Source organism: Bos grunniens, chromosome 2 (assembly GCF_055505025.1).
Source record: "Bos grunniens cultivar Pamir isolate PY7600 chromosome 2, Bosgru_T2T1.0, whole genome shotgun sequence".
NCBI lineage: Eukaryota > Metazoa > Chordata > Mammalia > Artiodactyla > Bovidae > Bos > Bos grunniens.
In genome coordinates this window covers 46,683,963-46,696,499 of record NC_141166.1, presented here as the reverse complement: position 1 = coordinate 46,696,499, position 12,537 = coordinate 46,683,963, and the positions used below count along the sequence as shown (strand labels likewise).

Here is a 12,537-nt window from a genome sequence, read left to right as displayed (position 1 = left end):
TTCTTTTTAAAAATATTTATTTTAAAGAACATTATCAAACTGGAAAGGGAAGAGGCTCAGGAGGATTATATGACTAAAGAGCTGCAATAGAATTATTTTTAAAAGAGGGAAACTGACCTGATGTGAAAATCCATAACCAAAGTTTCCATAGGAGAACATAAATTCCACCTCCACCCTGCAGATAAACTAAACGTGCCAAATTTATTTTATTATTTGATCAGAAAGATATTTGAATGGAGAGTTATAGCAAGTGATATTTTTACTTCACAAATCTTTAAATTAGAAAAACCAAAGCATGAATCTCTTCATTAAAAATATTTTTACAGAAGTAATTCCTATGTAGCAATCTATGGTGTTCTGGAAATGTTAAAATAAAACTTAAGGAATATTATATGATTAAGATATGAAAAATATCAATTTAAAATTGCTAACAATTATGCTGAGCTATATACATACATAGGTATTCATAGCCATGTATATATGTTTTAAGTATTTATTCACACTTTTACCATCTCTACTTTCATTTTAAGATAAATTTTTAATTTAGAAAAAGTGATTTCATCTCTCTGAACCTCAGCTTGCTCATATGTGAAATGAAGGAGGGAATCAGAGGTTATGACCTCAAATGTTCTTCATTTTTTCGTTAATGTTCCTTGTCCTCAATTTGGCTTTTGTAAGGAGAAGCCTCTCAGAGTAGATGATCAATTAATCAAGATAATTTTTAAGTACTTAAAAAGAAATTCAGTAAGAACTGTAAACACCAATTTAGAGACTGCTCAAGGAGGAAAATAATTCTTCCTCAATTCAGCAAGTGGGGATCCTGAGGCTATACAGTCAAAGCAGCAACAAGAGGCATTTTACTCTTTTACCCAGTGATTTCTAATTTTTGTGTTCACCATTTAGCAGTAAGATAGCAGCGTTTTTTTTTAAAGTAGAGATGAAGATTTTTTGAGCAAATATTATACTTTCTCTTTAATATGTTTACATTAACTCGAACAGTGACTGGAAGTGTAACAAAAGAATAAAAACAATATCAGAGCAAAGTTACACGAAATGTGCACACAAGGCTTTGAAAGTTTCAGTAAAGTTCTTACTGTATTTTTATTCAACACTTGGAGTTCTCCAGTAAAGCACCCTTTCTAGAAAAAGAAACAAGAAAATTATTAAATATAGAATTACTGATATAGTCATGGTGTCACTTGTAAATTATCTAAATCATTTCATAAATTAAAAAAAATCAGGTAGTGATTTTTAACGCATATATGATCTAATAGCTAAAATATAAAAATAATGAATGTTTGGAAGAAAATAAAACTTCCAGGTTGTATCAGAAATAAATGTTAATATTTACATTTATATTTTAAAGAAAAATGCTCCTACTACTTCTACTTAGAGGAACCACCAGGCCTACACTCCTTTTGAGGGGTAAACACGCATCTATATGATAGGCTGACTCATGACAGAACAGTGCTTCTCTCATCTCTTGGGGACTATTGGGATCTTTTTACCCAAGGAAACCTTTGGTATTGAGAGGATAACAGGCAGGAAGGCCAGGAGTCTCCAAACGGAGGAAATAGGCTGCAAGTGTCAGACATTTTTTCTCTCTCTCATAAGCGACAGGAAGAAACAAACTAGTGTTACATTTTTTCCCGTTCTCTATACAAATTTAAAAAGAAGTTTCTCTTAAAATTCTGTGCTGCCATAGTGATACCTGGTTCCACCTGAACTTAACTTTTCTCAAACCTTGAGCTAACCAATGCATTTTTCTTATGGAAATGTTTGTCCTAAGCTATGTTAACGTGCTATGTATTTACCCCAGACCCTGTCTTCAAGTCAGTTCTGCCTAAAGGCTCAGAACCGACTTGACAAACCAGTATGTTACACTCATACATAGTTCATCAGGCACTCTGTCTATCAGATCTAGTCCCTTAAATCTATTTCTCACTTCCACGGTATAGTCATAAGGGATTTGATTTAGCTCATACCTGAATGGTCTAGTGGTTTTCTCCAGTTTCTTCAATTTCAGTCTGAATATGGCAATAAGGAGTTCAAACAATAGTAAAGCATAATAAAACTAAAAGCTGGTTATTTGAGAAGATAAAATTGACAAACCCTTAGCCAGACTCACCAAGAAAAAAAGAGAGAAACATCAAATCAACAAAATTAGAAATGAAAAAGGAGAGGTTACAACAGACAATGCAGAAATACAAAGGATTATAAGAGACTATTGTGAACAGTAAGGAGCAGTGGCTGTGCTTTGCTGGAGCAGCCGTGAAGAGATACCCCATGTCCAAGGTAAGAGAAAACCAAGTAAGATGGTAGGCACTGAGAAAGGGCATCAGAGGGCAGAGAGACTGAAACCACAATCACAGACAAGTAACCAATCTGATCAAAAGGACCACAGCCTTGTTTAACTCAATTAAACTAAGCCATGCCCTGTGGGGCCACGCAAGACGGGTGGGTCATGGTGGAGAGGTCTGACAGAATGTGGTCCACTGGAGAAGGGAATGGCAAACCACTTGAGTATTCTTGCCTTGAGAACCCCATGAACAGTATGAAAAAGGCAAAAAGATAGGACACTGAAAGATGAACTCCCCAGGTCAGTAGGTGTCCAATATGCTACTGGAGATCAGTGGAGAAATAACTCCAGAAAGAATGAAGGGACGGAGCCAAATCAAAAACAGCCAGTTGTGGATGGGACTGGTGATAGAAGCAAGGTTCGATGCTGTAAAGAGCAATACTGCATAGGACCCTGGGATGTTAGGTCCATGAATCAAGGCAAATTGGAAGTGGTCAAACAGGAGATGATAAGAGTGAACATTGACATTCTCAGATGACCATTATATCTACTACTGTGGGCAGGAATCCCTTAGAAGAAATGGAGTAGCCATCATAGTCAACAAGAGTCCGAAATGCAGTACTTGGATGCAATCTCAATAACGACAGCATGATCTCTGTTCGTTTCCGAGGCAAACCATTCAATATCATGGTAATCCAAGTCTATGTCCTGACCAGTAATGCTGAAGAAGCTTAAGTTGAACAGTTCTATGAAGACCTACAAGTTCTTCTAACTAACCCCCAAAAAAGATGTCCTTTTCATTACAGGGGACTGGAATGCAAAAGTAGGAAGTCAAGAAACACCTGAAGTAACAGGCAAATTTGGCCTTTGAGTACAAAATGAAGCAGGGCAAAGGCTAATAGAGTTCTGCCAAGAGACGAACTAGTCATAGCAAACACCCCCTTCCAACAACACAAGAGAAGACTCTACATATGGACATCACCAGATGGTTGACACCAAAAATCAGATTAATTATATTCTTTGCAGCCAAAGATGGAGAAGCTCTATACAGTCAGCAAAAACAAGACTGGGAACTGACTGTGGCTCAGATCATGAACTCCTTATTGCCAAATTCAGACTTAAATTGAAGAAAGTAGGGAAAACCACTAGACCATTAGGGTATGACCTAAATCAAATCTCTTATGATTATACAGTGGAAGTGAGAAATAGATTTAAGGGACTAGATCTGATAGAGTGCCTGATGAACTATGGATGGAGGTTCGTGACATTGTACAGGAGATAGGAATCAAGACCATCCCCAAGAAAAAGAAATGCAAAAAAAGCAAAATGGCTGTCTGAGGAGGCCTTACAAATAGCTGTGAAAAAAAAGGAAGTGAAAAGCAAAAGAGAAAAGGAAAGATATGCCCATTTGAATGCAGAGTTCCAAAGAATAGCAAGGAGAGATAAGAAAGCCTTCCTCAGCAATCAATGCAAGAGAGGAAAACAATAGAATGGGAAAGACTAGAGATCTCTTCAAGAAAATTAGAGATACCAAGGGAACATTTTATGAAAAGATGGGCTTGATAAAGGACAGAAATGGTATGGACCTAACAAAAGCAGAAGATGTTAAGAAGAAGTGGCAAGAATACACAGAAGAACTGTACAAAAAAGATCTTCATGACCCAGATAATCATGATGGTGTGATCACTCACCTAGAGACAGACATCCTAGAATGTGAAGTCAGGTGGGCCTTAGGAAGCATCACTATGACAAAGCTAGTGGAGGTGATGGAATTCCAGTTGAGCTATTTCAAATCCTGAAAGATGATGCTGTGAAAGTGCTGCACTCAATATGCCAGCAAATTCAGAAAACTCAGCAGTGGCCACAGGACTGGAAAAGGTCAGTTTTCATTCCAATACCAAAGAAAGGCAATGCCAAAGAATGCTCAAACTACTGCACAATTGCACTCATCTCACACACTACTAAGTAATGCTCAAAATTCTCCAAGCCAGGCTTCAGGAATACGTGAACCATGAACTTCCAGATATTCAAGCTGGTTTTAGAAAAGGCTTAGAGGAACCAGAGACCAAATTGCCAACAGCTGCTGGATCATGGAAAAAGCAAGAGAGTTCCAGAAAAACATCTATTTCTGCTTTATTGACTACACCAAAGCCTTTGACTGTGTGGATCACAAGAAACTGTGGAAAATTCTGAAAGAGATGGGAATACCAGACCACCTGACCTGCCTCTCGAGAAACCTATATGCACGTCAGGAAGCAACAGTTAGAACTGGACGTGGAACAACAGACTGGTTCCAAATAGGAAAGGGGGTACGTCAAGGCTGTATATTGTCACCCTGCTTATTTAACTTATAGGCAGAGTACATCATGAGAAATGCTGGGCTGGAAAAAGCACAAGCTGGAATCAAGATTTCCAGGAGAAATATCAATGACCTCAGATATGCAGATGACACCACCCTTATGGCAGAAAGCGAAGAGGAACTCAAAAGCCTCTTGATGAAGGTGAAAGTGGAGAGTGAAAAAGTTGGCTTAAAGCTCAACATTCAGAAAACGAAGATCATGGCATCTGGTCCCATCACTTCAAGGCAAATAGATGGGGAAACATTGCAAACGGTAGCTGACTTTATTTTTTTGGGCTCCAAAATCACTGCAGATGGTGACTGCAGCCATGAAATTAAAAGACGCTTACTCCTTGGAAAGAAAGTTATAACCAACCTAGATAGCACATTGAAAAGCAGAGACAATACTTTGCCAACAAAGGTCCGTCTAGTCAAGGCTATGGTTTTTCCAGTGGTCACGTATGGATGTGAGAGTTGAACTATAAAGAAAGCTGAGTGCCAAAGAATTGATGCTTTTGAACTGTGGTATTGGAGAAGACTTTTGAGAGTCCCTTGGACTGCAAGGAGATACAACCAGTCCATTCTAAAGGAAATCAGTCCTGAATATTCATTGGTAGGACTGATGCTGAAGCTGAAACTCCAATACTTCAGACATCTGAGCTGAATCATTGGAAAAGACCCTGATGCTGGGAAAGATTGAAGGTGGGAGAAGGGGATGACAGAGGATGAGATGGCTGGATGCAAACACCGACTCAATGGACATGGCGGGGGTGGACTCTGGGAGTTGGTGATGGATAGGGAGGTCTGGCATGCTGCAGTTCACGGGGTCTCAAAGAGTCAGATACGACTGAGCAACTGAACTGAACTGACTGATTGTGAACAAGTATATGGCAATAAAATGGATAACCTGGAAGCAATGGACAGATTCTTAGAAAAGATCAATCCTCCAAGAGTGAACCAGGAAGAAATAGAAATTATGAATAACCCATTACAAGCACTGAAATTGAAGCTGTGATCAAAAATCTCACAAAAAACAAAAGCCCAGAACCAGATGGCTTCACAGGAGAATTCTATCAAACATTTAGAGAACAGCTATTGCCTATTCTTCTAAAACTCTTTCAAAAAATTGCAGAGAAAGGAACACTTCTAAAGTCATTCTACAAGGCCACCATCATCCTGATACCAAAACCAGAGAAAGACAATACAAAAAAAGAAAACTACAGGCCAATATCACTGATGAACATAGATGCAAAAATCCTCAACAAAATCTTAGCAAATAGAATTCAGCAACACATCAAAAAGCCCATATACCATGATCAAGTTGGGTTTATTCCAGGGATGCAAGGATTCTTCAATATACATGAATCAATCAATGGGAGACACCATATTAACAAATTGAAAGATAAAAACCATATGATAATCTCAATAGATGCAGAAAAAGGCTTTGACACAATTCAGCACCCATTTATGATTAAAACTCTTCAAAAACTGGGCACAAGAAGGAATCTACCTCAACACAGTAAAGGCCATATATGATAAGCCTACAGCAAACATTATTCTCGATGTTGAAAAACTGAAAGCATTCCCCCTAAGATCAGGAACAAGACAAGGGTGTCCACTTTCACCACTATTACTCAACATAGTTCTGGAAGTCCTAGCTACAGAAATCAGAGAAGAAAAAGAAATAAAAGGAATCCAGATCAGAAAAGAAGAAGTAAATCTGTCACTGTTTACAGATGACATGATACTGTACATAGAAAACCCTAAAGATACTATCAGAAAATTACTAGAGCTAATCACTGAATTTAGCAAAGTTGCAAGATACAAAATCAATACACAGAAATCACTTGCATTTTTATATACCAACAATGAAAAATCAGAAAGAGAAATTAAGTAATCAATCCCATTTACCACTGTAACAAAAAGAATTAAATATCTAGGAATAAACTTACTTAAGGAGACAAAAGAACTGTACACAGAGAGTTATAAGACACTGATGAAAGAAATCAAAGATGACATAAACAGATGGAGAGATACTCCATGTTCCTAGGTAGGAAGAATCAATATTGTGAAAATGACTATACTACCATATGCAATCTACAAATTCAATGCAATCCCTATCAAATTGTCAATGACATTTTTCACAGAACTAGAACAAAAAATTTCACAATTCATAGGGAAATACAAAAGACCCCGAATAGCCAAAGCAGTCTTGAGGAAGAATAGAGCTGGAGGAATCAATGTTCCTGACTTCAGATTATACTACAAAGCTACAGTCAACAAGACAGTATGGTACTGGCACAAAAACAAAAATATAGACCAATGGAACAAGATAGAAAGCCCAGAAATAAGCCCATGCACCTATGGATACCTTATTTTTGACAAAGGAGGCAAGAATATATAATGGGGCAAAGACAGCCTCTTCAATAAGTGGTGCTGGGAAAATTGGACAGCTACATGTATAAGAATGAAACTAGATTACTTCTTAACACCATACACAAAGATAAACTCAAAATGGATTAAAGATCTAAATGTAAGACCAGAAACTATAAAACTCTTAGAGGAAAACATAGGCAGAACACTCGAAGACATAAATCAAAGCAAGATCCTCTATGACCCACCTCCTAGAGTAATGGAAATAAAAACAAAAGTAAACAAGTGGGACCTGATTAAATTTAAAAGCTTTTACATGGCAAAGGAAACTATAAGCAAGCTGAAAAAACAACCCTCAGAATGGGAGAAAATAATAGCAAATGAAACAACTGACAAAAGATTAATTTCCAAAATATACAAGCAGCTCATACAACTCAATAGCAGAAAAACAAACAACCCAATCAAAAAGTGGGAAAAAGACCTAAACAGACATTTTCCAAAGACATACAGATGGCTAACAAACACATGAAAAGATGTTCAACATTGCTCATTATTAGAGAAATGCAAATCAAAACTACAATGAGATATCACCTCACAGTGGTCAGAATGGCCATCACCATAAAGTCTACAAACCATAAATGCCGGAGAGGGTGTGGAGAAAAGGGAACACTCTTGCACTGTTGGTGGGAATATAAATTGATACAGCCACTATGGAAGATGGTATGGAGATTCCTTAAAAAACTAGGAATAAAACCACCATATGACCCAGCAATCCCACTCCTAGGCATATATCCTGAGGAAACCAAAATTGAAAAAGACACATGTATCCCACTGTTCACTGCAGCACTATTTACAATGGCTAGAACATGGAAGCAACCTAGATGTCCATCCACAGATGAATAGATAAAGAAGTTGGGGTACATATACATAATGGAATATTAAAAAGAAACACTTTTGCATTAGTTCCTAATAAGGTGGATGAACCTAGAACCTATTATACAGAGTGAAGTAAATCAGAAAGAGAAAAATAAGTGTTGTATTCTAATGCATATATATGGAATCTAGAAAAATGGGACTGAAGAACTTACTTACAGAGCAGGAATGGAGAAACAAACATAGAGAATAGACTTACGGGGAGAGGGGAGGAGAGGGTGAGATGTATGAAAAGAGTAACATGGAAACTTGCATTACCATATGTAAAATAGATAGCCACAGGAATTTGCTGTATGGCTCAGGAAACTCAAACAGGGGCTCTGTATCAACCTAGAGGGATGGGATGGGCAGGGAGATGGGAGAGAGGTTCAAGAGGAAGGGGATGTATGTATACCTATGGCTGATTCATGTTGAGGTTTGACAGAAAACAAAAAAATTCTGTAAAGTAATTATCCTTCAGTAAAAAATAAATAAATTAGGAAAAAAAAGAACTGAACTGAAACTGGAACTGACAGTTAAGAGAGTTTGTGGTCTGAGTCTTGTTTTGAGACATGTAAGAAAACAAAATAAAACAAACAAAAAGCATGCTTAGTCTTTTAGGTTGTATCATTACCCTTAGGGACTTCCCTGGTGGCTCAGATGGTAAAGAATTTGCCTGCAATGCCTGAGACCCAGGTTTGATCCCTGGGTGGGGAAGATCCCCTGGAGAAAGAAATGGCTACCCATTCCAGTATTTTTGCCTGGAGAATCCCCAAGGACATAAGAGACTGGCAGGCTACAGTCCATGGGGTCACAAAGAGTTGGACACAACTGAACAACCTGCACTTACAGGAAATTTCCTGCCCTCCAGGAAATAAAATTAAAAAAACATTATGCTGTTACAAACTAACTTTTTTTTTTTGAGCCAGAGGGAAATATTGTTTACTGCACACGAATTTACTAAGTACCTAAGACAGAAAATAAGCAAAAGAAGTTCATTAAGTACAGATAAATCTTGAAAACAAACACCAACTGGACAATGTGATACCGAGGTGAAAAAATGATTTGATACATACCTGAATTACTTCATAAAGATGTACCTGAACACTCCCTAACAAGAGAAGGTACTTTTTTGTATTGTCATGTTGCATTAGTTCTAAGCGAATATTATTCTTCTCATCATCTTGACGTCTGGGAACCTTAACACAAAATACATATGAAAAGAAACAATAAATTTTCAGTCTTAATTTCAGACATAATTTCTGAATAAAAACACCCATAAAATATATTTTTTGAAGCATCCATTTTTTGAAACACCCATTTCAAGTACCATGGACAGAGGAGACTGGTGACTTACAGAGCCATGGGGTTGCAAAGAGTTGGACACAACTGAGTGACTGAGCACACGTATTGTTAACTATAGTCACCATCCTATTCATTAGATCCCAAGGATTTACTCATCTTATAACTGGAAGTTTGCACCTTTTGATTACTTTCATTCATTTTGCTCACCCCCAAACCCCACCTCTAGCAACCATCAATCAGTTCTCTATGAGTTCATTTCCCGTTTTTTTTTCTGGCTGTGCTACATAGCTTGTAAGATCTTAGTTCCCTGATCAGAGATTGAATCCACACCCTGGGCAGTGAAAGCACAGGGTTCTAACCACTGGACCATCATGGAATTTCCTCATTTTTTTGGACTGCACATATAAATGATCACACAGTGCTTGTCTTTCCCTGACTTATTTCACTTAGCATAATGCTCTCAAAATGCATCCATGTTGCTACAAACAGCAGGGCATATTTACGTATTTATTTTGGCTGGGTCTTCACTGCTGCGTGAGGGCATTCTCTAGTTGAGGACAGTGTGGGTTACTCTCTAGTTGTAGTGTGAGGGCTTCTTGCTGCGGTGGCTTCTCTGCAGAGCATGGGCTCTAGGTGTGCGGGCTCGAACGGTTGTGGTACATGGGCTCAGTTGCTACATGAGCATGTAGGATCTTCTCAGACCAGGGATCAAACCCATGTTTGATCCTGCACTGGCAGGTGTATTTTTAACCACTGGACCCCCAGGAAGTCTCAGATGTGCAATATATAAAGTACAGGTGTACAACATAGTGATTCATAGTTTTTAAAGGCTGTACTCCACTTATAGTTCTATAAAATATCTGCTATCTTCTCCATGTGTAAAATATATCCATGTAGCTTACTTTATACCTAATAGTTGGTACCTCTTAATTTTCCATCCCTGTTTTGCTCCTCCTCCTTCCATCTCCCCACAGGTAGCCATTATTTTTGTCTTCTGTATATCTGTGAATCTTCGTTTTTCTTATATTCACTAATCTGTTGTATATTTTAGATGCCACATATAAGTGATATAATACAGAATTTGTCTCTCTTTCTGACTTATTTCACTTGGCATAATGCCCTCCAAGTCCATCCATTTTGCTGCAAACGGTAAAATTTCATTCTTTTTATGGCTGAGTAGTATTCTGTTGTGTATACATGTATGTATTATACCTTCTTTTTCCATTTATCTTTTGATGGACACTTAGGTTGCATCCATATCTTGGCACTATAAATAATTCTACTATAAACACTGAGGTCATTTAGATACAATCTATTGACTGCTTATTGTGGAAGAAAAATATTAGCTGTCAGTAGCCTCATCCCACAACTTTCACATTTCTTTTCCCATTAGTCCTCCAATATATTTCATACATTTTTGTTGGACTAATACTTAGTGGTTTTATTATGTATATGTAACTATTTTTAGGATTTAATAATACACTTACAATGATTATGTTTCTAGTCCTGTATAATTTTTTTAATTTCCCTGGAATTAATGTCTTGCTTTTTTGTTCACATTTCTTTGTTTGCTTGTCCAATTTTCTATGTTAATATTACTAGATAATTCCAAAACTTTCCATTAGAGTTCCACTAAAACTCTCTTCTTATACTAATCAAACTAATACCTCCTATTAAAATAAACATAGGAAAATTATTTTGATTATCTAATGAAAATAAGCACCCTATTAATTTATATTTTTTCCAGTATTATTTGCAGGTTTTATTTAAACGAACATATATCTACAAAATTCCTGAAAACTTGGCAAAAAAGCATAGGAAAATTATTTGCAAAGTAAAAGAAATAATATGGATTGCATTTAGGAAAATAATGCTTTTTTAAACACGTTTAAATAAGTATTTTCAATACTCAACATTTAGGCAAAATGAAGTTTGAAATATATATACACACACACACACACATATGTACACAAACACACACACACACATATATACATATATATGACACAGAGAAAATATTTTAGGATTTCACTAAAATTCAACAGATGTAATAAAACTATCAGGAAACAGTTGGACTAATCAAGGAATCCTGAAGCTAAATGAAATAGTATCTCTCATTTTAAAGACAACTCTGAGATACATTTAGGATTCTAGGAAGTTTAACTGTAAACAGAAGTAAACTCAGCAGAGCAAGCCCTGGTGTGAGAGACGGTATAATGAAGTCGGTTGAAGCCAGACTGACTGTATTCTCAGCTCCACCAATTACTAGTTCTATGACCTTAAGAAATTTCTTTAAACCTTACAGTACCTATTTCTTTATCTGCAAAACAAAGAGTATATATAAGACAATAAGAATATATATAAGAGTATAGCAAAGGGTTGTTATAAAGACTAAATAAGCTAATCTGTACAAAAGGAATGAGAGAGTCTTATATAAGAAGAAAGCAGAGAGGTAAAGGAAAAGGAGATGAAAAAAAAGGTGTGCTATGGCCTGAACATTTGGGTCCTCTCAAAAGTCATGTTGTAGCCTAAATCTCCAATGCAATGGTATTTGTTCATGGGGTGTTTGGGAGGTAACTAGGTCATGAGAATTGGAGCCCTTGTAAATTCTGATTAGTGTCCTTCTAAGGAGCCAGACACCCTGGAATGTGAAGTCAAGTGGGCCTTAGAAAGCATCACTACGAACAAAGCTAGTGGAGGTGATGGAATCCCAGTTGAGCTATTTCAAATCCTGAAGGATGATGCTGTGAAAGTGCTGCACTCAATATGCCAGCAAATTTGGAAAACTCAGCAGTGGCCACAGGACTGGAAAAGGTCAGTTTTCATTCCAATCCCAAAGAAAGGCAATGCCAAAGAATGTTCAAACTACCATACAATTGCACTCATCTCACACACTAGTAAAGTAATGCTCAAAATTCTCCAAGCCAGGCTTAAACAATACGTGAACCGTGAACATCCAGATGTTCAAGCTGGATTTAGAAAAAGCAGAGGAACCAGAGATCAAATTGCCAACATCCACTGGATCATGGAAAAGGCAAGAGAGTTCCAGAAAAACATCTAATTCTGATTTATTGACTATGCCAAAGCCTTTGACTGTGTGGATCACAATAAACTGTGGAAAATTCTGAAAGAGATGGGAATACCAGACCACCTGACCTGCCTCTTGAGAAACCTATATGCAGGTCAGGAAGCAACAGTTAGAACTGGACATGGAACAACAGAATGGTTCCAAATAGGAAAAGGAGTACGTCAAACCTGTATATTGTCACCCTGCTTATTTAACTTATATGCCGAGTACATCATGAGAAAT

At 37.2% G+C, this 12,537-nt stretch overlaps 1 protein-coding gene across 1 annotated transcript in view; it reads right to left on the bottom strand.

Moving 5' to 3' along the window:
- The window catches only part of LOC147378025 (cation channel sperm-associated targeting subunit tau-like), a 58,727-nt gene that overhangs the window by 29,311 nt on the left and 16,879 nt on the right, over positions 1-12,537 (bottom strand). Inside the window, 3 exon segments of the mRNA XM_086323671.1 lie at positions 118-186; positions 1,095-1,139; positions 8,999-9,121. Coding sequence (XP_086179797.1) covers positions 118-186; positions 1,095-1,139; positions 8,999-9,121 — 237 coding nt within the window.